Raw genomic sequence first — 20,207 nt, 5'->3', positions numbered from 1 at the left:
TTTATGTTTGCCAGTAAATATATTAAGTGTCATTTAAGCCTTTTCAAGAAGTTGATTGTTTTTGCTTTTGTTTTGTGCCGTCTGGCTCTCGCTTGTTTGTCATCCGGCGGATCTTGACACAGGCTTTTATTAATCTGCAGGCTGAATGGCAACTCTCACTAGCGCTCCCCAACGCCCCGCTGTCATCTGCTCGTGTAAATCTCCCTACTTAATTAAATTTTACTGTCAGCACATTGAAAACACACGCAGACAAATCTAGGTGTTGTATCTACACCGGTCAGTTGAGTGACATTTGAGTGGACACCCTCTGGACTGTAATAGCCAACCCCTTCCTTCTGTTATTTTTCAGCAGTAGAGGAATTCTGTGGATGAGTAGATCATCCGCACACTGACAGACACACACAGAAACAAACTGTGTGCTGCAGCAGCCAGGCGCCCACTGAGAGGCATTATGCTAGCTGACAGTGCGACAGGACAGCACAGAGAGACCCCCAAACATCTCGCCCACATAATGAGACGGGGCAGGAGCACCGGGGCCTCTTGAGGAAGAGGGGGAGGTGGGGCTGGGAGGAGCCGTTGCAACATGTCAGTCCTTGTGTGGCCCACAGAGGATGTGCTGGACCCCTCTGTCACCAAGTGCATGTGAAGGATGGCAGCTGCAGACAGAGGCTGACATGCAACTGGCTCATATCTGGCAGCCGGAAGGAATTTATCACAAAGCAGAGACAGACAACACAGCACACAGCCATGTTCATCAGATGGAAAAGGGAACTTTAATTTAGTCTGTGAGTGACTGTGTCTGTGTGTGTGTGTGTGTGTGTCTTGATAAGAGTGCATCTCTCAGCTCTCCCCGACAGATAACAACCCGCATTAGACTTAAAGAAGACTTGAGACACAGCCTCTAGTTTGCACAGATTTTTTTTTCATCTCCTCCCAGATTCACCCTTTTACGAACTCTGTAGCGCTGCAATTCTACCCACTCTAAAAAATGCAGTCGCAGCACTTTGCGGGGGCCTCGACGAAGCCTATTACTGTACAGCACAACTAGTGCTGGAGGCCTGTTTGTAGGTACTGTATACACACAGATGTATGGCCATCTTCATTCTCGTCAAGTATCACTTAGGGATACACCTTGTCTAATGGGTTGTAGCAATCCCTCTCAAAACTGTGACATCTTTAGAGTAACTTTTAGCTCCAGGAGGAGGAGGTTGTCTCCATTACTGTCATCATCATCTGGAGGAGGAATCATCTAAAACTCTGCGTACAGGATTCATCATAGTGGGTCATGAAATCAGCAGTTGGGTAAATGTTAGTCCGAAGGCCTTTCCCATTTTCCGAGTTTGCACCACCTCGATTCCTGTCCTCGCGTCTTAGTCCCTCCCACGGGAGATGCGAGCGGAGGAGGCGAGGAAGAGACGAGAGGACAGAGGAGTCGAGGCAACAGGCATTTAACAAATGAGACATCCTTGCCTCGGAGACGTCATTTTAAAAGCGATATGACATGTGGCACATCTTCATCAGCTGTCCATTGTTTTGTTAAAAGCCTACCGCTGTATTTTGACAACTTATAAGCTATATTTACTATTACTTATTCAATTCACAATGTGGCACAATGTGACAAAAATGAACAGATGTCGTGTGTTTTTTAACACACATTACAGCCTTTATATATTTTATTGTGTAAAGCACTACAGATGTATGTATAAAAAGTACTATAGTATACAAATAAAGACAATAGTGACAGTATATATATATATATATATATATATAAGGCTGTCAAAGTTAACGTTTTAACGCCACTAAGTTCTTCAACGTATTAGCTCAGTTTTAAAGCTAGAGCCAACACCACCCAGCTTTAGCTGGCTTGCTAACATAGTAATTCTGAATGACTACGTAGTCATTCACTAACCAAGATATGCTAATGTTGTACTCATATAACTCAACTGACATGTTTAGTTATGTTAACATTACAACTTACTCGCTCTACGGTGGCGAAATGTTCAGCATGATGATTGTGACTATGCAGCATGTTTGAAGTATTGCCTCCTTTGGCTAATACTGTAGCCCCACATTCCCTGCACACTGGAGCAGTATCTAGAAGGACTTTGTTTTTCTTGGCCAACCTGAAGAATTCCCACACTGCAGAGTTAACGTTTTTAGCACGGCAATAAAGTATCTCCTTTTCATTCGTCGTCATTTTGACAGAATCACGAATACAAGACGTGCGCTTGCTTGTGGTGTGTTTACTTTATAGTCTGTTTGTGGCGTGCGTGTATGACATCATGTCTGCGACAAGCTTTTATTTGCTGCGTGCGGGAGAACACAAAAGAGAAATACCTAAACCAAGGGCTAAATGCCATTGTTGTTGTTAAACACGATATATCGTGGCTGGATTATTTACATGATATTACTATTTTCATGTTTTTAATACCGCGATTACCGCAAAACCGGTATACCGCGACACCCCTACCTCTGACCTCAAGATATGTGAATGAAAATCGGTTCTATGGGTAACCACGAGTATCCCCCTTGACAGACATGCCCACTTTATGATAATCTCAAGGTCAAGTCATAGTTAAGTCAGCACACTGACACACTGACAGCTGTTGTTGCCTGTTGGGGTTCAGTATGCCATGTAATGATTTGAGCATATTCTTTACACTAAATGCAGTACCTGTGAGGGTGTCCGGACAATATTTGTCATTGTTTTGTGCTGTTAATTGATTTCCAATAATAAATATATATATATATACATTTCTATAAAGCAGCATATTTGCCCACACCCATGTTGATACAAGTATTAAATACCTTACAAATCTCCCTTTAAGGTACATTTTGAACATATAAAAGATGTGTGATTAATTTGCGATTAATTAACTATGGACAATCATGCAGTTAATCATGATTCAATATTTTAATCGATTGACAGCCTAATATACAGTATATTGTCCTACACACAACACCCTCCTGTCTATCCATATGACAACATGAAATACAGCAAATTAGAATGTAAGAGAATGTTCTTATTGATGTAATAATTTGCTGTCAGCAGCTGTTTGCACTTCAAAACATTATGTCACGATGTAACAGTTGAATTGGATGTAGCCTACATTCAAGATAAAAACATAAGTAATATCAAGCTGAAATGTCATCAAGGAATGCGGTTAGAACACCGCCTTATGAGATGCTACACAAACGGTGAAGGGCAGAGTTTGATCATATTAAATAACTACAACTGATGAATACAAAAGGAACAGTTACTATTTGTAGAGTCCTGCCATGGTTTGAGATCATTCCAGCTGTGTGTCACACCTCTTATACCTTGCGGGTGCCAAAAAACACTCGCTGATAGCTCCTCTGGCAAGCCTCCTTGATCCTTGCTCCTTGAGATGCATTTTAAAAATTGGGATGTCCTTCAAGAGGGAGCGCTGAGATCGATTTCCGGGTCACAAGCCGGAGGAGGCACAAAATCTGGAGATGAGAAGCAGCTTGAGTCTCTTGACTAAAGGCCTGTCTCTCTCCCTCTCTTTCTGTCTGTCTTTCTTGCTGACCTCTATATATCTTGCTCCAGTGTCTGTCTGTGTGCTCCCTTTGGAAAAGCAAGGGGAGGCGTGCACACAGAGCTGAGGGGGGGGGGGACTCCAGCCCAATCTCATGTAGGCAGGGAGAGGGCAGAGAGCCACCAGGAACCTCCACTCGGTTACACCTGAGGGGCCCCTGCTACGGAAGGAGGATATGCAGCTTTGCATGCAAATCTGTGCCGGGAGCCGTCCGCCCTGCCGCCTTAACACAGAAACACTGGCGCCTGATTAACACGAAGGGGATGTTGAACTCTGCTCTGCAAACATGTGTTAAAGGCTGTTGTATCCATCACATGTGCTCCGGCGAACATAGAGATGGCATTTGGTGGCATTTCATGTGTCATAAAGCCGACACAGAGGTTGACGCACAGCTTACTCGCCGATGGATCGGCTGTCATAAACATTGATGGCACCACATAACAAACGATGCTAAATTTTCACGGCACTGTCGTGACATTGAACAATGTCGCCTCGGCGATCGAACACGGAGCTCATTTTCCGAGCGCTGACCTAAATCTCCGTAATGACACTTCGACCAACATGTTATGATTGAGTGACTCCGCGGCCGCACGCTATTTGTCACGAGACGTCATTATACGGGCGCAAAATATCATAATCAAACTGTTATTTGTGAAGCCGCTGTCCGTGCATTGAGGTCTGAGGACATCTTTCAGCGTCTTTAGGATCCAATTTGCTCGCAACAAATTGTGTTTGCTCAGGTGTGTGCATATGTGTGTGTGTAGGCCAGAGGCTTAGGGCGAGCCAAGGAGAGATTGGCCTCCGTCCTCATCCGTATGCACGGCTCGGGCTCCTCCTGAAACTCTTTTTGTTTTTAATGATAACTGGTCTCATGCATTGTTTACTCAGATGACAGGTCTATTTTCTTCTGATTTATAGCACTGTGGCATTCAAGGAGATACTGTACTTATTACCTTAAATGCAGTATGCAAAAACAAGTCAAAGAGACAGGCAGAAGGGGAGAGGAGGGAGGGAGGAGCACTGTGGACATAAATTAAGGGTCATTGTTCCCCTTCTGCTCCAGACCGAGCAGCTGTTTGTTGAGGTCTAGACAGAGAGCTGAGAGCTGATCACCTTAGGAGGTCACCGCTGCTCTCACTTGGCTGCCAGGACTCTAGAGCGGAGGCGTTGTCAGATTACGCTGTCAACTACATCTTTATTTTTGTTTTGTGTATTTGGGCAAGAGGCCGGGCTTCCTCTCTGGATCCCTGTACATGCACAGTCAGGGGGGAACTCCCTCTGGTGGTTGAACACCAGTGTCACACACACCTAACTGTGGTGATAAAACAGCACTCCAACTAACCCTAACCCTTCCTTTCCCCCCAATTCTTCTGTGAAAACTGTGTACTAGATGTATTTGTTTTAGAACAACTGAAGGTATGAGAAGGTTGTGGCGAGGTAAAGAGGAAGTGAAGGGATAGAGAAGGAGGTGGTGGGGGTGTCATTGTTTTTGACGGATTTAGTTACAGTAGCACGGAGATCAATTATTCAGCAGAGGCATGCATGGTCGCAGGATTAATGGCGCGTGCGGCAGATAAATCAACCATCGGTCTTGAACTTCTCCGGGAGTGGGGTACAAGACAAACATAGAAACGCGTTTGACGGCGGCAAGTCACATCCGTCCTTTACCATTAGTAACCTTGAGATTTTAAGCGAGAGAATGGGGACGGAGAGCACATCCAGCCACAAATAACCGTCCAGATTTGGGGATATGATGTCAAAAAATGAGCACATTATATCATCTTGAATGCCGATTTTGCTCGCGAAGGACAGAAGTATCTCTCTGTCCTCAGACGGAGTGTGGAAGGATATGAAAAAGGAGGGCTGTAGTTGCTGTTGAGAGATTGAAACGATGCTATATATTACAACCTCTGGAGACCTGTCGGCACTCCGACTTACTATACCCCCCCCCCCCACCACCACCATCTCTGTGTCTGTCTCTCTCCCTCATCCTCACTTTGACTTTGCTCTGGGTTCTTTTTCCCTTTCTGCGTTACATTTCTCATCACACCCCCTTTGTGTATTCATACAGTGCACCTATCCATGTTCCTGTCTGTCTGGCTGTACTCGTATTTGTATATGTGTGTGTGTGCATCTCTCCGCCTGATTGAATTTGCTACATTCAGACCCAGTCGCCCCTCCACCTCCTCCTCCTCCTCCTCCACCATCCTTGTCTGTTTTGGCTGCCAGGTTGTACCTGTCTGGTACTTCAGGTACGTTTTTAGCCTGGGTATCTGCGCGCGCCTATAATTCCCTTCCTCTATTTGTCTGCCTCCTTTATCTGTCTGTCTCCTTTATCTGTCTGCTCCCTAGCTGCCGCCTCGGCCCAAAACAGCCCTCGTGGCCTCCCCTCTCCTCCTACAGTTGAAATCACATACCCTGGTCAGGCTCTCATCTTCAAACACCAAGCCTCGCCCGGCCGGAATGTCAAATCATTTCAGCCTCAGTTCCATTTTCGCTCACTTTGTGTTTGTTTTTATACGGGCCTCTCGTTCTCGCTCCTTTCTACATCTCTTTGCGTTCTCTCCGTTTAATGTAATTCCTCTCCCCTCTCTGCGGTTATCTTCCCATGTAGCACTAGCACACCGCTGTGTCCAGAAGTGCTCCTGTGAAGCCAAAGCTAACCTTCTCCTTGCAGATTAGAGTCGTCGCAATTAATTAAGAGTGGAGGGAGTGTGGAGGACTTTGGCCATATCAAAGCAGCAACAGGACACAGACATTTTGCATAAGAGCGATGGTGGTGGAGGAGGAGGATGGAATGAGGGAGGGAGGAAGTGGGGGGAGAAGGCAGCCATGGTTGGAAGTGGGAGGATCAAAGCGGAGGATGGTGGCAGAGTGCTGTCCCCTGCTGTGCAGCTCAGATAAAGACAGGTTAGCGCCACAGGTCTCCTCAGTGAGAGGGGAGCCAGGCACGAGGCCAGGGGAGATGCATGAACAAGCCAGCTTACAAACATCTCATAATAACTCAGGCAGAAGAAGCCCTCTGAATTAAAGTGTCACTTTTCATTTGCTTTCCTTTCCCTCTTTTTGGCTCACTGGCTGATTTCTCTCTCTCTCTCTCTGTCTCTCTCTCTCATTCTCTCTTGTCTGCCTCCCCCCACCCCCCATAACCAAACCGCCACCCCTTCCTTCTCCTCATCGCAATCCGAACATAACATGGACTCCCTCGGTTGCCTTCCCCACTGTCTTCATCACAGGGCTGCCCGGGTGCTCTCAGGCTCCTCCATCTGCCTGCTGTGTGTCTGTGGCTCTCCCTCTCTCTTTCTTTCTCTGCTCGTCTCTCTCTGTCTGTTTGTGGCACTCTCCGTCTCTCCAAATCTGTCTTTTGTGTGTTTGGCTTTGTGTCTGTCTGCAGGGCTCTCCGTCTCCCCACACACGTAGTGTACAGTCAGAAGTCTGAGCGTTGGCAAAGTGAAAGTTTGTTGGCTATGTGCTCATCTAAAGCGGAGAACAGAAAGATTAATATTCCACAAAGGACACATTGTCTTGGGTCAACACTTGTTGAAAACATGGCAGCAACAAACAAGGTATAAAGTTAGCTTATAGCACTCCAGCAGCATTTAAAGGGGACCTATTATGCTTTTTGTTATTTTGCATGTAAAAGGTTTGCAAAGTTACAAAGCCCAACGTCCAGGCCAAAAGGAGTTACTGTCCTCCACAGAAACACTGCTGCTGAACTGCCTGAAATTCCTTGCTTGAAGTCCCGCCTTTCCTTCCGTAACATGGTGATGTCACCAAGTAACATATTTTGTTAGCATTCATTCTATCCTCTCTCTCACTAGCTCAAACAAAGCTAGTTTGAGTGGAGCTGGAGCGGAGTCTTAAAACTTAAATTCGGTTGACCAATCATAAACAGTGGGCCAGCTGACCAATCAGAGCAGACTGGGCTTTTCGACAGGGCGGGGCAGGAGCTCAAACGGAGCGTTTCAGACAGAGGGGGAAAAGAGGTGCTGTAGCACAGCCGGTATGAGAAAAGTAAAGCGTTTGTTGAACATTAAAGCATGTAAACATGTTCTAGTAGAACCCCACAATACAAATATGAAGCTGAAAATAAGCATAATAGGTCATCTTTAAGTCAGTTTGGTTATCTCTGTAGCTGACAGCTCCAGAACACTCTTTAGTTTTCAGTATGATGCTGTTGACCTTTTATAAACCTTGATAAGCCCAAACTCAAGGGTATGTGTGTTAACGGAGAAATGTCTCCACAGCCAGGTTTATTATTATTATTATTATTATTATGATTATTGTTTTAAATCCAATAGCTTGATTTGTTGTTAAAGTCCCAGCTCTGCACAGGGAATATGACACAGGAGGCAGAACACACCGTCTGGGTGAGCTTTGCTGCCGTTTCCATGGCACCTCCATGATCGATGTCATTACCGCCATTGTTCTCAATCCTGCTAATCCCGCCGCTGAGCCGGGGCTGTCTAAATTGGGTGTGCTAGGTGCTGCCGGGTACTGAGGAGGGGCAAGGATAGAAGCAAAGTGCACAGAAGCTGATGAAGGTTGTTGCCACGCTTCTGAAGTGGAGCATCATCTTCCCCCCACAGTGTTGGGAGTGGATCGGGCAGCTATCAGTCTTTAATTGGGCACTGTGGGCCATAATAAAGAGACTCCAGACTGAGTATGGAAGAATAGAATGAGAGGGAGATACGGAGCGATATGGAGGGCCGAAGAGCGGGGCGAACCCAGCGCGCTTTAATGCAATGCGTAATGGCAGGTGTCGCTCTGCCTAATTTCACGCCTCCGTGAGCGAATGTGCACCCAGACGATCGCCACTTCCAAGCCCCCTCTCCCTCTCTCTATTTCAGCATCTCTGCCTTTAACGTATAGTCGCTCGCAGTGATGTGTTTGTCCTTCCATTTGGCCTGTGCAGAACTTTGGTTCCCCTGAAGCCTGGAAGTGTACGCCTGTATGAGCTCCATGAGAGGCTAAATGTGCAGCATAAGCACTAAATAGAAGCATGGGGACAGTTAAGGAAGCACGAGGGCCCGCCTCGTCCATCTGTCACATCCAGGCCGTATGATGAGGAATGAGGAACGCTCGTTCTTTTGCTTCTGTCAGTAATCCGGCCTGTTGGATTCTGGGCCAGCGGGTAGAAACGACAGGAGGGGAATGGGTCAGCCAATGGTGTGTGTGTGTGTTTGTACGTCACATAGTGGGGGCTTTCAGAGTTTGACACGGGGGGCATCCTGTGTCAGCCGAGACGGAAACGAGTTCTGATCCCCGATGCCCTGCCCAGCTTCTTATGTGACCCTCCACAAACCTCCCCTCACATCCTCACCCTCTTACCCTTCCTCACCCTCCTTCTCACTCCTCCTCCCCCCCCCCCCCCCCCCCCCCCCCCCCCCCCCCTTCGTCGCTGTTCTCCCCTCCTCACCCTTTCCTCGCCCCTCCTTCCTGTAGTCTGTGTTTGTGTTGGGAAGATTAAGCTGCTCTGACAAAGCTGTGTTTACAAATATGCAGGCAGAGAAACAGGCCAAGCGACGCTGAATAGGAATAGAATACAAATTGCTTTTTTATCTCTCTTAGGGCCGGGGCGAGAGAAAATGTGTTTGCGATTGTTGCTCCTCCGCCTGTGAAGGATAAAGCCTCAGTACTGGGTTTGGGCTCCCTGTTAGCATTCATTCTATCCTCTCCTCTCTCTGTCTCTCTCTCTCTCTCTCTGTCTCTCTCTGTGTCCTCCCACTCCCTTTCTTCCCCCCATGCTCTTTCTCCTCTTTGTCTGCTCCACACTCTCTGTCTCTTTCTCCCCGGCGGGAATTTTTTTCTTGCTGTTTTCTTGGTAATCATATCTCCTCTCCTCTCCTCTTTCCTCCCCAACTCTCTCATGTCTCCCTGATGTGTGCTCCTCTCTCCTCTATATGTGTGCACCACTCCGTCTCCCATCACCTCGTTCCCTCAATAATTTTCTCCATTCCTCTTCCCCCTTCATGTTTCCATACAAGCTGAATATCTCTCTCCGTTGCTCACTCCCTCTCTCTCCCCCTCTCCCTCCCTCTCCCTCCATCCATCCTTTTTCCTCTCTCCTCCGCTCAGTAGGACTTGTCATGATTTACAGTCTCTCTCAGCTCTTCCTTGCTCACACCGGAGATATTGGAAATTTGGAGTGCCTATAGATCACGGCAGGGGGAGAAGCCGTGAGCCTCCGCTAATCAGCCCTAACAGAACTGTGGAGCATTACAAATCTGAGCTCTCTCTTACAATTAGGCAGCATGTCTGCCTGGCATAACCCACGGCAGGGAGGCTGAGCCTGTGATGTCATCTTCAGCAGGTCTCCGCCGCGTGTGAGTGTGTGTTTTAGGGGGGAAACAGTGGGTTGGATGGTTTGCTCTCTCATTAATGCAGAGGACGTGCTCCCCTTCTCCACACAGTGGCACTTTTATCCTTACCTCAGCTAACACAAGGGAAGGTTAATGGGCGGTCATACACACTCAAACAATGCCATCTATGTTTATTAAGCAGCAGCAGTCTCACCATGTGACGCTTGTATTAATTCATTATTAATTTCAAATACGGGACATGCCTTGAGGGCCGGATAGGAGCCCAGCTTTTGAGGACAATGTCAAGAAAAGGAAGTGAAGAAGTATTTTTTTCTTGAGTTTTTTTTTTTACTGCTCACCTAGTTCATACTGTAGTGGCATCTGTACCTGCAGCCGATTAGATTGTTATCAGACCATTAAATAGGTATTATCAGTCGCTATAAGCACCATAAATGGGGGTCAGTAGGGCCCTGCTACACCCAATAGTAGGTTTTATCATCTATTCACATGGTAGATCACTGAAAGGAGGTCTAAAAGAACACGACAGCGACCTCTGGCGACCGTAGTAATTATGGCAGGAGCAGAAGCGGAATTCAAGTGCGATGTGGGACAGAGGTCGGGGCTGATTGATGGGACACAAAACACTTTCACTTTTGAAACATAGTTATTTTAAGCCAAAGCGTGATTTTTTTCCCCTAAACTTAACTAATTGGTTGCCTAAACCTAAAGAAGTTGTAGTTTTGTTGCTAAACCTAACTGTTTTTTTGTTGCCTTAACCTGAAGAAGTTGTAGTTTGTTGCCTAAACCTAAAGAAGTTGTTCTTTTGTTGCTAAACCTAAGTGTTTTTGTTGCCTAAACCTGAAGAAGTTGTAGTTTTGTTGCTAAACCTAACCGTTTTTTTGTTGCCTAAACCTAAAGTTGTTGTAGTTTTGTTGCCAAACCTAACTGTGTTTTTGTTGCCTAAACCTAACTAAGTGGTTTTGTTGCCTAAACCTTAAGAAGTTGTAGTTTTCTTGTTAAACCTAAAGAAGTTGTAGTTTTGTTACTAAACCTAAAGAAGTTGTAGTTTTGTTGCTTAAACCTAAAGAAGCTTTTTTGTTTGTGTTCAAAACGTAACATTTCATTCAGTTTTATGTCTTTTAAGTTTCACTTTCACTTTTACAACGTAGTAGGTGTAGTAGGCCCCTAATGACCCACATTTATGGTGCTTATAGTGACTGATAATGTCTATTTAGTGGCCTGATAACAGTCAAATCTGGTGGTACCTGCAACTCTCTTCCCCATCCGTCCCCGTTTCCATCCTACTATAGGTGCAGGTGAATTCATGTTCTGTGTTGATATCCCTTTGGCCATCTTCCAGCACATGCATTTGGGTTTGACTAAAGTGCAATGGAGACACCAGCTACAGGAAAGTCTTCTTAGACTCAGCTGTTTCCCACCCACTAAAAATGACAGCTAAAACCCTGACCTTTGACCTCTTGTCTTTAAACCGTGGCACACTAACCTGATTGCTGTGTCCATTACTCCCATCTTTTAATGGAATGAAGTGCCTTGTCGTGGTTGATAGCCCCGGGCACGTAATGCAAACAGATGCTCATTACTCTTTTTACTGCTAGACATTTTTTACATGTCTATCCTAGAGACAGGCAATCTAGAGGTCAGCTCAAAGGTTGGGTGATAAGGAAGTGGTGTGTCGAGATAATGACTGGTTTCCATTTTACCTTTTACACATATACTTAACATCCATTTGTAAGCTGTCATCCCTCACATTAGGATAATTTGTTGATCTCCTCACATGGACTTTTAACTAAAGCTGTTTTGTGTTATCAAGATGCAGTGAGTCGAAACACACATTTGCCAGACAGCCTATTAGCATTTCAAAAACAAAGACTTGACTTGAGCTAATTTAATATTTATACGTCTCCAAAGTGAGGCCACTTTCTTATGTGTCGAGCAAAGTCAGTAGCGGAGAGGAGCAAGATAAGAAAAAATGAAGGAAAGTGGAAAGAGAACATTTGCTTCCGTTGCTGTTGAGGCCTCCGTCATCGTGTGGGTACTATAGAAACACAGTTTGACTTTTGAGACGCTGACAGAAGCGCTGCAAGGTTTCCTCGGCTCTCCTTTGTCGACAGGCATCAATGTGTTGACTACTGTTGTAGGCTGAGGTCAAGGCAAGGCCTCTACTGGCTCTTTGTGAAGTATAAAAAACAGCCTGATATATTCACTCGTCCAGCCGTTTCACCTCTCTTTTTGTGTTAAGGTTTTCAACAGTCATGCTAGTGAATAGGCCTTTATGCAGTGCTACATTCAGAACAGATGTAACTACTGTACAGTAACAGAAATCTTGTCAGGTTTGTTTATTTGAGATGTGTTTTTATACTCTATACTCTAAATCAGTTTGTAAGAGAATCCTGTTAACTGTATATATCTGATAAGAAGTCTGATTTGTCTATGCAGACGCAGATAGTTAATTCTATAGAGCCCAGCCTATTTATAGCTTGTGATGTCAAGATACCAATTAACTAAAGGCAAAACTATACATACATATATTATATATGTATGTATAGTCGTATACGTACATTGTTAGTGGACATGGCTCCGATGGTTGAAAGAAAGGCAGCAAAAATGCCCTCTTGGATTCCCATATGATAGATAAAACAAGATAAAGTGCCCTCTACAGTGCCCTTCCAGCAGAGAAAACAAGATAAAGTGCCTTCTACGGTGCCCTTCTAGTGGAGAAAACAAGATAAAGTGCCTTCTACGGTGCCCTTTTAGTGGAGAAAACATGATAAAGTGCCTTCAACGGTGCCCTTCTAGTGGAGAAAACATGATAAAGTGTCTTCAACGGTGCCCTTCTAGTGGAGAAAACATGATAAAGTGTCTTCAACGGTGCCCTTCTAGTGGAGAAAACATGATAAAGTGTCTTCAACGGTGCCCTTCTAGTGGAGAAAACATGTATGGATGCATTATTCTCTTACTGTCATATTTGGATGCACATGTACAGTCACACACAGGTCAAATTGTATCTATATTTCTGTAGGTGTATGTGCATTATTGTTATTTGCAGGTGTGACTTGGCATACATACACTAAAGCGTGTAGCTGTATTTGTGCCTCGGTGTGTCAGTGTGTGTGTGTGTGTGTGTGTGTGTGTGTGTTGGTGTACGGTGGCATGCCGTAGGCCCCATGCCACCCTTCCATCCCATTAGCTGAGCCCAGCCCCTGCCGGTGTCTGCTTTAACCTTGGCCAGCGGGCTGGAGGAGAGGGAGAGTAATTCTAACCTTAAAAACCTGCTGATTAAAGCTAGTTTGGTGGAATTCGATTCCACTTAATGCCTTTGGCCGTGAGCCCGGCTGGCTAGCATTAGCATCAACAGACACCGCGTCTTCAGTCAGGGAGACAGACGTGCACGGGCATGTGCATTAGCTTCCCTCTGGCACGTGCAAGAGCGCGGCTGTGAACCCCACATCCCCTCGTCTATCTTTCTGTCTCTATTCTTCTTCTCCGTCCTCTGTCTCTCGTTCCACTCTCCTCTCTCCCTCTGACCAATATATAACCCATGGACCCAACTTCATCACCACACCTCTCCTCCCTGAAATGTCTCTCCTCTCTCAGGGCTTTTGGTGTGGCAAGCGGTCAGGGGTTTTCTGCCTCAGCCCTGTTATTGTTTTCCTCTTGAACTTGATGTATAGCTGTGTTTACGCGTCCAGCGCGGCTAATTAATTCTCCTCTTCGGGGCCTGTTTATCAACTGTTTTGTGTTTATTTCACAATGAGTAGGTTATTTTTAGAGCCGGTCATTTCCATAACACATGCAGGTTTTTTTTTTTTTTTCCAGAGCGTCATTTGTTTTGCTTTGTTGAGGAATTTAGGTTTGTTTTCTATTTTTTCCTTCAGCTCGGATGCAGCCTGCCAATGCGTTTTATAGCCTGCTCAGTTTTGACTGATTTAGAGGCTGCAGCTGGTCCGACGGAGAGGACCGAAGGAGATAAATCTAAGCCTCTTTTGATTTATTATGTATAATGTCTCATCAACCGTTGCTTAAGTCTTCAGATGCACTGAAGAATTATACTGTTACAACTTCACAAGTAGTGGCTTATTTAAAAGGGTATAAGGGAGAAGAATCCTAACAGAGAAAGCAGTCGCTGGCATAAAAAAGCCACATTGTCATTATGCCAGCAACATGCAGGAGCTGTGCATTTCTCTCTGAATCCAAAAATGCAAGAGAGCTACTGTATATTATGGGCATTCTGGGCATTCTGCCACCCTACCAGACACTACAGATAATTTGATTCCCGCTGAACGATTGGGAGAGAGCGGAGCAGAGCAGAGCGGCTGACTATAAAGACAGCAGGTGAAATGCAGAACACTACGGCATCAGTCAAAAAATGAGCTCATCCTCCAAACTGGAAGTGGCACTTTTCAGCCGTGAGTCTTCTAATCACGTCTGTATAGAGCCAGAAATCGTTGGCTGATCAATAGTCATCATGGATGCTGTCAATGGCCAGAGTAGCTTGAATCTTGCATGGTCCATGAATCTCTATTGAGTATGGATTTTCGCGCTCCCCTCCACGGATAGGGTTTGATAGTGCTGCCTGATTGGCTGCCGCCTGAGCTCTATTTATGCTGCTGCGCCCCGGGCTGAATCACCTGCCCCAGGCATCCGGTGAACAGACATATGCAAACATGCACACACACAGACATACACACATAGAAAATGATACATTCCCTGTAATGAAGCAGTGAGCCAGAAGTGACTTTACCAGGTGAACGTCCGTGTCAACAGCTGTATAATAAAGCGAAGCGAGTCACTCAATACAGCGAGAGATAGGAAATTTATGGTAGATCCAACTATAGATTATGCACATCCAGAGTGATGATATGTGAAAACAAAATGTTGAGGCCACAGGAAACATTAGAGGATGCACCAGTCATACATGAGTCAATGGTAAAACTATCCTTGGAAGAGTTGGATGATATGATGATAGAAACTGGGAGCTGGACAGGAAGATGTAATTTAAACAAGATTTGTTCAAAACAGAGTATATGTCTGGACCGTGTACGGTCAGTCTGTGACTTTGTGGCTAAATTGTTATACAAATAGTCAGTGGTCATGTCTATAATGTTAAATCCAGCAGTACAAGTCCACCAGGTCCGGCAAGGACACTAGGGGACGCGCTGCTCCACTCAACTGGCCGTTCAAGCGGTGACATACTCTCCAGTGGAATGCACCTGATTGGTCCCTGGTTTTCTGCTTGCCGTTTCAAACAGGAAACAACTTGGCAGCCTGCTCTTAAACTTTCTGTTATTCCGTCGAAACAATCCAACAAAATCTACTTCTGAAAACATTTTAAGCGAGAAATAGGCTATGCCACTGCTGAATCACATTTCATTTTAGAACTAGATCGCCTAGTTTGACAACTTGGTCCTAGTTTCGTGAGCTGGACACGTCGCTCTGGGTGGCTCATTTGCATAAAGGACTGTTCTCGCCTGTTCATTTTGAAAGAGCAACGGCCAATGAGGAAACTACAACACTCGGCTGACCAATCGTGTAACTTCCTCACTAACTCAGTCACTCAGTGACAGACTTTTGCGTTTGTAGGGCTGGCCCCTCTGCAGTACAACCAAAAATCCAACCTTTTCACTCCCAACTCGTCAAATACCGCTGTTCGATAAGTGCCCCTCGGCATCGGAAACTGACGCTTTCAACTATCTCCAATGAAAACCCACCAGCGCCCATATTATCAGTAGCGTGAGAGTCCGTTCAGGGTGGGTTGGAGGGGTGGTGGAATGGTCAAACAAACACAAGACTTTCAACCAGGAGGCCAGTGTTTGTGTCCTGTGTGAAACTAAAAGTAACGTGTACCTATTTTGTCACGTCTGTCTTTAGTCACGTGACTTGTCGGTATCGTCAGTCCCGTGAAGTTAACGTCAACCACAACCTAACTAAGTGGTTGCGTTGCCTAAACCTAACTGTGAAAACGGAAATTGAATTTTGAAAGGATGCTATGCATGTAACGAGTATATATTGACACGCCGTCCCCGGTCCGTCCAAAAGTAATGCAAGAGGGGTACCCTGTGCGTCGATCTCCGATACTGAGGGGCACTGACCAAGCGGCGGTATGTGAAGAGATGGGATTGAGAATATGTTGAAATGCCAGTCATGTTGTCCATAAATGCACCATATTGCTGTGTGTGTGCATGTGTGTTAACCTGACAGACACCAGACGGACAAAACGTGTGGCAGCCCCTGACAGTAAGACGTTTGCATCACGGCAGGAAAACAGCAAATTGCCAACATAAATAAGGTGCCACGCTCTGATTAGGACTGTCTTCACACATCATTATGGTCTAATGAGAGAGTTTCCCCCCCTCTCTATCTCAGTCTCGCTATGTCTGCTTGCCAGTTTTGCCACTGCAGACTTTGCATTTTGCTATCCCCGTCCCTAGCTGAGCCTGACACCTGTCAGCCATGATGGATGAATGTAAGTGAGGTGTCGCCAGGGCAACAGGCAGGCCAGGGGCGGCGGCGGGCCTCCAGAGGCAGGACATGTAACCGGTGGTGGCCCTGCCTTTATATCTGAAGGCTTTATTTAGGCCCAACTGTTTATCACCGGGCTGTCTGGCCTGCGTGAACTGTGATCCTGCTCCACTCAGGACCGCTTTAACACCCCAAGGAGGAAGTGGGGGTGGGGGGGAGGGCGTGTTCAGATCAGGCAATAATACCCTCTCATTGGGTTTCATCGCCTTGAGTGACAACACCAAATGATTTTGCTGCATCAGTGTCTGACTTTGGAGGACACACGTCGCTGTAACTCTTTTTTCCCCTGCTGTCTGCAGTGACAGCACATGAATACATTATGGACACTCTGCTGCTGAATACTTCTATAAACTGTCTCATTTGCACCCCCCAACATAACAGCAAACCAATAATACGCTCACATGTGTATGCATACGAGGCACACCTATGTGTTTGTTTTTTGTGTCGGCGTTGCGAAAGCTCTTCAAAATTACACGCCGGGAAACTGCACTTTTAATGAGAGGGATATGTGTGTATGTGTGTGTATAATTACGGTTTAATTGCTTGCCCCTGTGATGTGCTGTCATCTGTCACAGCCCAAAGACAGCAAATAATGGCTCTTGCTGCCGTCACTTTGTCACCCAGACGCTCGGCATGCAGAGAGCAGCAGAAACACCAGTAACTGATATGCGTCTTGAATTACTGATAAGCGCTCGAGTGTGATGAGCTCTGTGTTCGTGGGCGTGCTCGCGCTCTCAAAAGTATCTTGGCCAGCCTTTCTGTCTTGGTCTATTGTGATTGTATGTGTGCATGAGGGTGTAACAGCATGTCTGCGCTTCTTTGAATATTTCTGTGTTTATGAGTGGGTGTAGTTTTGTGCTTAAGAAGTCATTGTCTAATTCTGTGTGTGTGTGAGTGAGTGGGCGGGAGGGCGAGGGTGCACACAAGCTTACGTGCGTGTGTGCGAAAATGTGTTTGATGCCTCCTGTATATCGGTACTGACAGGTGCAACAGTTGTGTTATGCTTTAAGCTGCTTGTTTGTCTGGCACGCTGCTTTGTGTGGTTGAGAAATGGAGTAAACAGAGGGAGAGGAAAGCAGCCTGGGGGCTAATTTATTCACTCCCCAGTCGCCCTAGTCACAGAGGCCTGTTGCACCGGCCCACCTGTCAATCCCGAGGAGCGTGCCACAGCCTCATCCAACCGCACACAGCCACCCACAGCCCGCTCTCAGCGGGCCAAGCGCTTCAGGCTAGAGCAGCATTAACCATGATATATCAATAAACTTTCCGTAATCGGAATTAACAAGACAGCAAGTTTATTTAGCACATGAGTGGCATGTAAAAAAATGACATTTTCTGTCTGCAGTGGAAATCAATGCAGAGTTTCAGACGTAACTGTGTTTAAATTTCAAGTCAAATATTGAAGAGACAGAATGGTAGCATTTCTGTTTGTAAGCACCTTTCACAAAAGTATTGCAACACACGACTGTAGTGAAATGCATAAACAGTTTAATGCCGCCTTATAGCACCAATGTTGCATCACAACTGCCTAATCCCTGAAAAGAGCACAGTTTATGACATAAATACTTACAAAACTGCACAGCAGAAATGTGTGAGCCGCTATCAGTTTGTAGTCGACTGTGGTAATGCGATGTTCAATGCACTGTGGGAGTGGGAGGAAGCGTCTGTCCGTTGCCAGCGTGGAGTAATGGATGGCAGAGCTATGGGAGTGGGAGGAGGCATACATCCTATTTCAGACAGCTGTAATGGATGAGAGTACGGCAAGAAAAAAAAATAAAAGAAGAAGAACAGGAGGAGGAAGTCTGCGTGTGTGCCTTCACTATCTCAAACACTTGCACGCAGAGTTCGGTAGTATTGAAATCAGTTCACAATAGATGTGATTGGAACAATGGAACACCTGGAGAAAAGAGTCGAGGCTGATTGTTGTTTGTGAATTGGTCACAGGACGTCTGCGTGCGTGAATGTGTTGGACACACACAGCCACACACACACACTGTGTTTTTGTAGTGATGTAATGTGTCTCTCACCATGTGCCCGGTCTGTGTAGCTGTGCAGTGGTATAATTAATCAGACGGTTTGATGTTAGCAAATGAGTGTTTGCAGACTTCCTCTGCAGGCCCTGCTCTTTTTAACTAGGTTTTAGTTAAACAAGACGAGCACGCAGCACATCTCAAGGCACCTATTTATCACACGGTCCTCCAAGCAATGTAACCTGACGCCCCCGTGCCCCCACCGCCACCTTCCCTTCCCGCGTTCCCGCACCCTTCCTTACCGCCTACCCATTCACATCTACAGAGCCCGAGGAAACCCGCCTTAACTTATTGAACGCGCAGATTCTGAATAATGAAGCTGGGTCATGTCTGTGCATGCACACACACTCTCGCTAACAGTGTGTGTGTGTGTGTGTGTGTGTGTGTATCACCCTAGCTGTGATTTCTAAACAAAGAGTTATACCAAAGTGGATCGGAGTGAAGCTCAACCCTCCCGACCCGCTTGTTTGATTTATTCCTGCAAGAGCCAAGCTCCCTGTCTTAAGTGCAATCCACCCTACCCTCACCTTTCACAAATATTGTATCGCGCAAAATCACAGCCTATTTCCGAGCTGGTAACTGCTGTAGACTCGTGTTGCTGCTGTAAACAAGCAAAAGCAGGCAAGCCGTCCCTCCGAGTCACCCGGGAGCCGGGGGTCTCTCCCAGAGAAGGATTGAGGAGGGGAGCGAGGACGGGAGAGGAGGATAAGTGCTGCCTGGCTCCTGTTCCTTCGCCGCGCGGTGCTTCGTTGCGTTTGCCTCTGCTGCTGCTGCCGGCTGCTGAAAAATGTCTCCTGGCCCCCTCTGCCAGATACCGGGAGGCGTTATCAGCCCTGCCTAGCTCTCTCCACGGTAACGAGCCCCCAGGCACGGTATTATCTGTTTACGATAAGGATATTAATAACGCTGTGCTTTAGTTATGTGCCGGGGTGCCCTGTGGGGGTGATGGAGGGGGGTTTGGAGTAAGGAGCACCTGAATCATCCTGTCAGGGGTGCTCTCCAAGCAGGACAGGGTACAAGTGAAAGAGAGGGAAGGAAAGGAAGGAAGGAAGGAAGGAAGGAGTCGTATGCTGAGGTGTTCACCGGTTAACCCCGTCCACTTTCTCCTTCCAGGTCACAGTCTTTGTTTTCCGAGAACAATAGCTTGACCATCTGCCAGCAGGTCCATGTGGGAGTTACTGTAAGGAGGGATTAGGGTCAAAGGTCATAGCTGTCATGGTCAGCCTACTTTACTGTAGTGTAACAATCCTCTCTTCCTCTCCTTTCTGTTCTTTCCAGTGTCTGTATGGCTGCTACGTCCACTCCTCCATCATCCCCACCTTCCACCGTAGGTGCTACTGGCTGCTCCAGGTAAGAACCCCTCTTCTTCTCCTCTACAGTTTGCCACACTTTAGTTTCCAACTCTCCCAGCCTATCCACAAGAACTTGAATGCGTCGCACGATATCAGTTTCCATTTAACAGAAGCATTTTACTTTGACAGCCGGCAGGCAGACATCAACCTCTACCCCCTCCCCCCACCACCCAACCCCCCCCCCCCCCCCCCCCCCCCCCCCCCCCCCCTCTCCCCTCGTCCTCCTCCACCGCCTCCCTCTCCCTCTCTTTCTCTCTTCTCTTTTCTCTCCCCAGCCTCCATTTCCCTTATCTTTCCCAGTCATTCACTTTTCTGATGGCGTTGCCCATACACGCCGTCCGGCACGAGGGCGGTATCTCAGTCTGCTAAAAGCTTTGCCATCTCCCCTGTCTAACAGCTGCAGTGATGGGCAGTAAAAGCATG

The 20,207-nt window shown here is 46.5% G+C and overlaps 1 protein-coding gene across 9 annotated transcripts in view; it reads left to right on the top strand.

The window, feature by feature from the left end:
* Positions 1-20,207, top strand: part of camta1a (calmodulin binding transcription activator 1a) — a 342,481-nt gene that overhangs the window by 248,918 nt on the left and 73,356 nt on the right. For all 9 annotated transcript variants that reach the window (XM_037771703.1, XM_037771698.1, XM_037771696.1 and 6 more), the window contains one exon: positions 19,711-19,782. In XM_037771703.1, coding sequence (XP_037627631.1) covers positions 19,711-19,782 — 72 coding nt within the window. The remainder of the gene's footprint in view (positions 1-19,710; positions 19,783-20,207) is intronic.

Source organism: Sebastes umbrosus, chromosome 6 (genome assembly GCF_015220745.1).
Source record: "Sebastes umbrosus isolate fSebUmb1 chromosome 6, fSebUmb1.pri, whole genome shotgun sequence".
Lineage (NCBI taxonomy): Eukaryota > Metazoa > Chordata > Actinopteri > Perciformes > Sebastidae > Sebastes > Sebastes umbrosus.
Note: the sequence above shows the minus strand (reverse complement) of the source record. Positions and strands in the feature narration are given on the sequence as shown.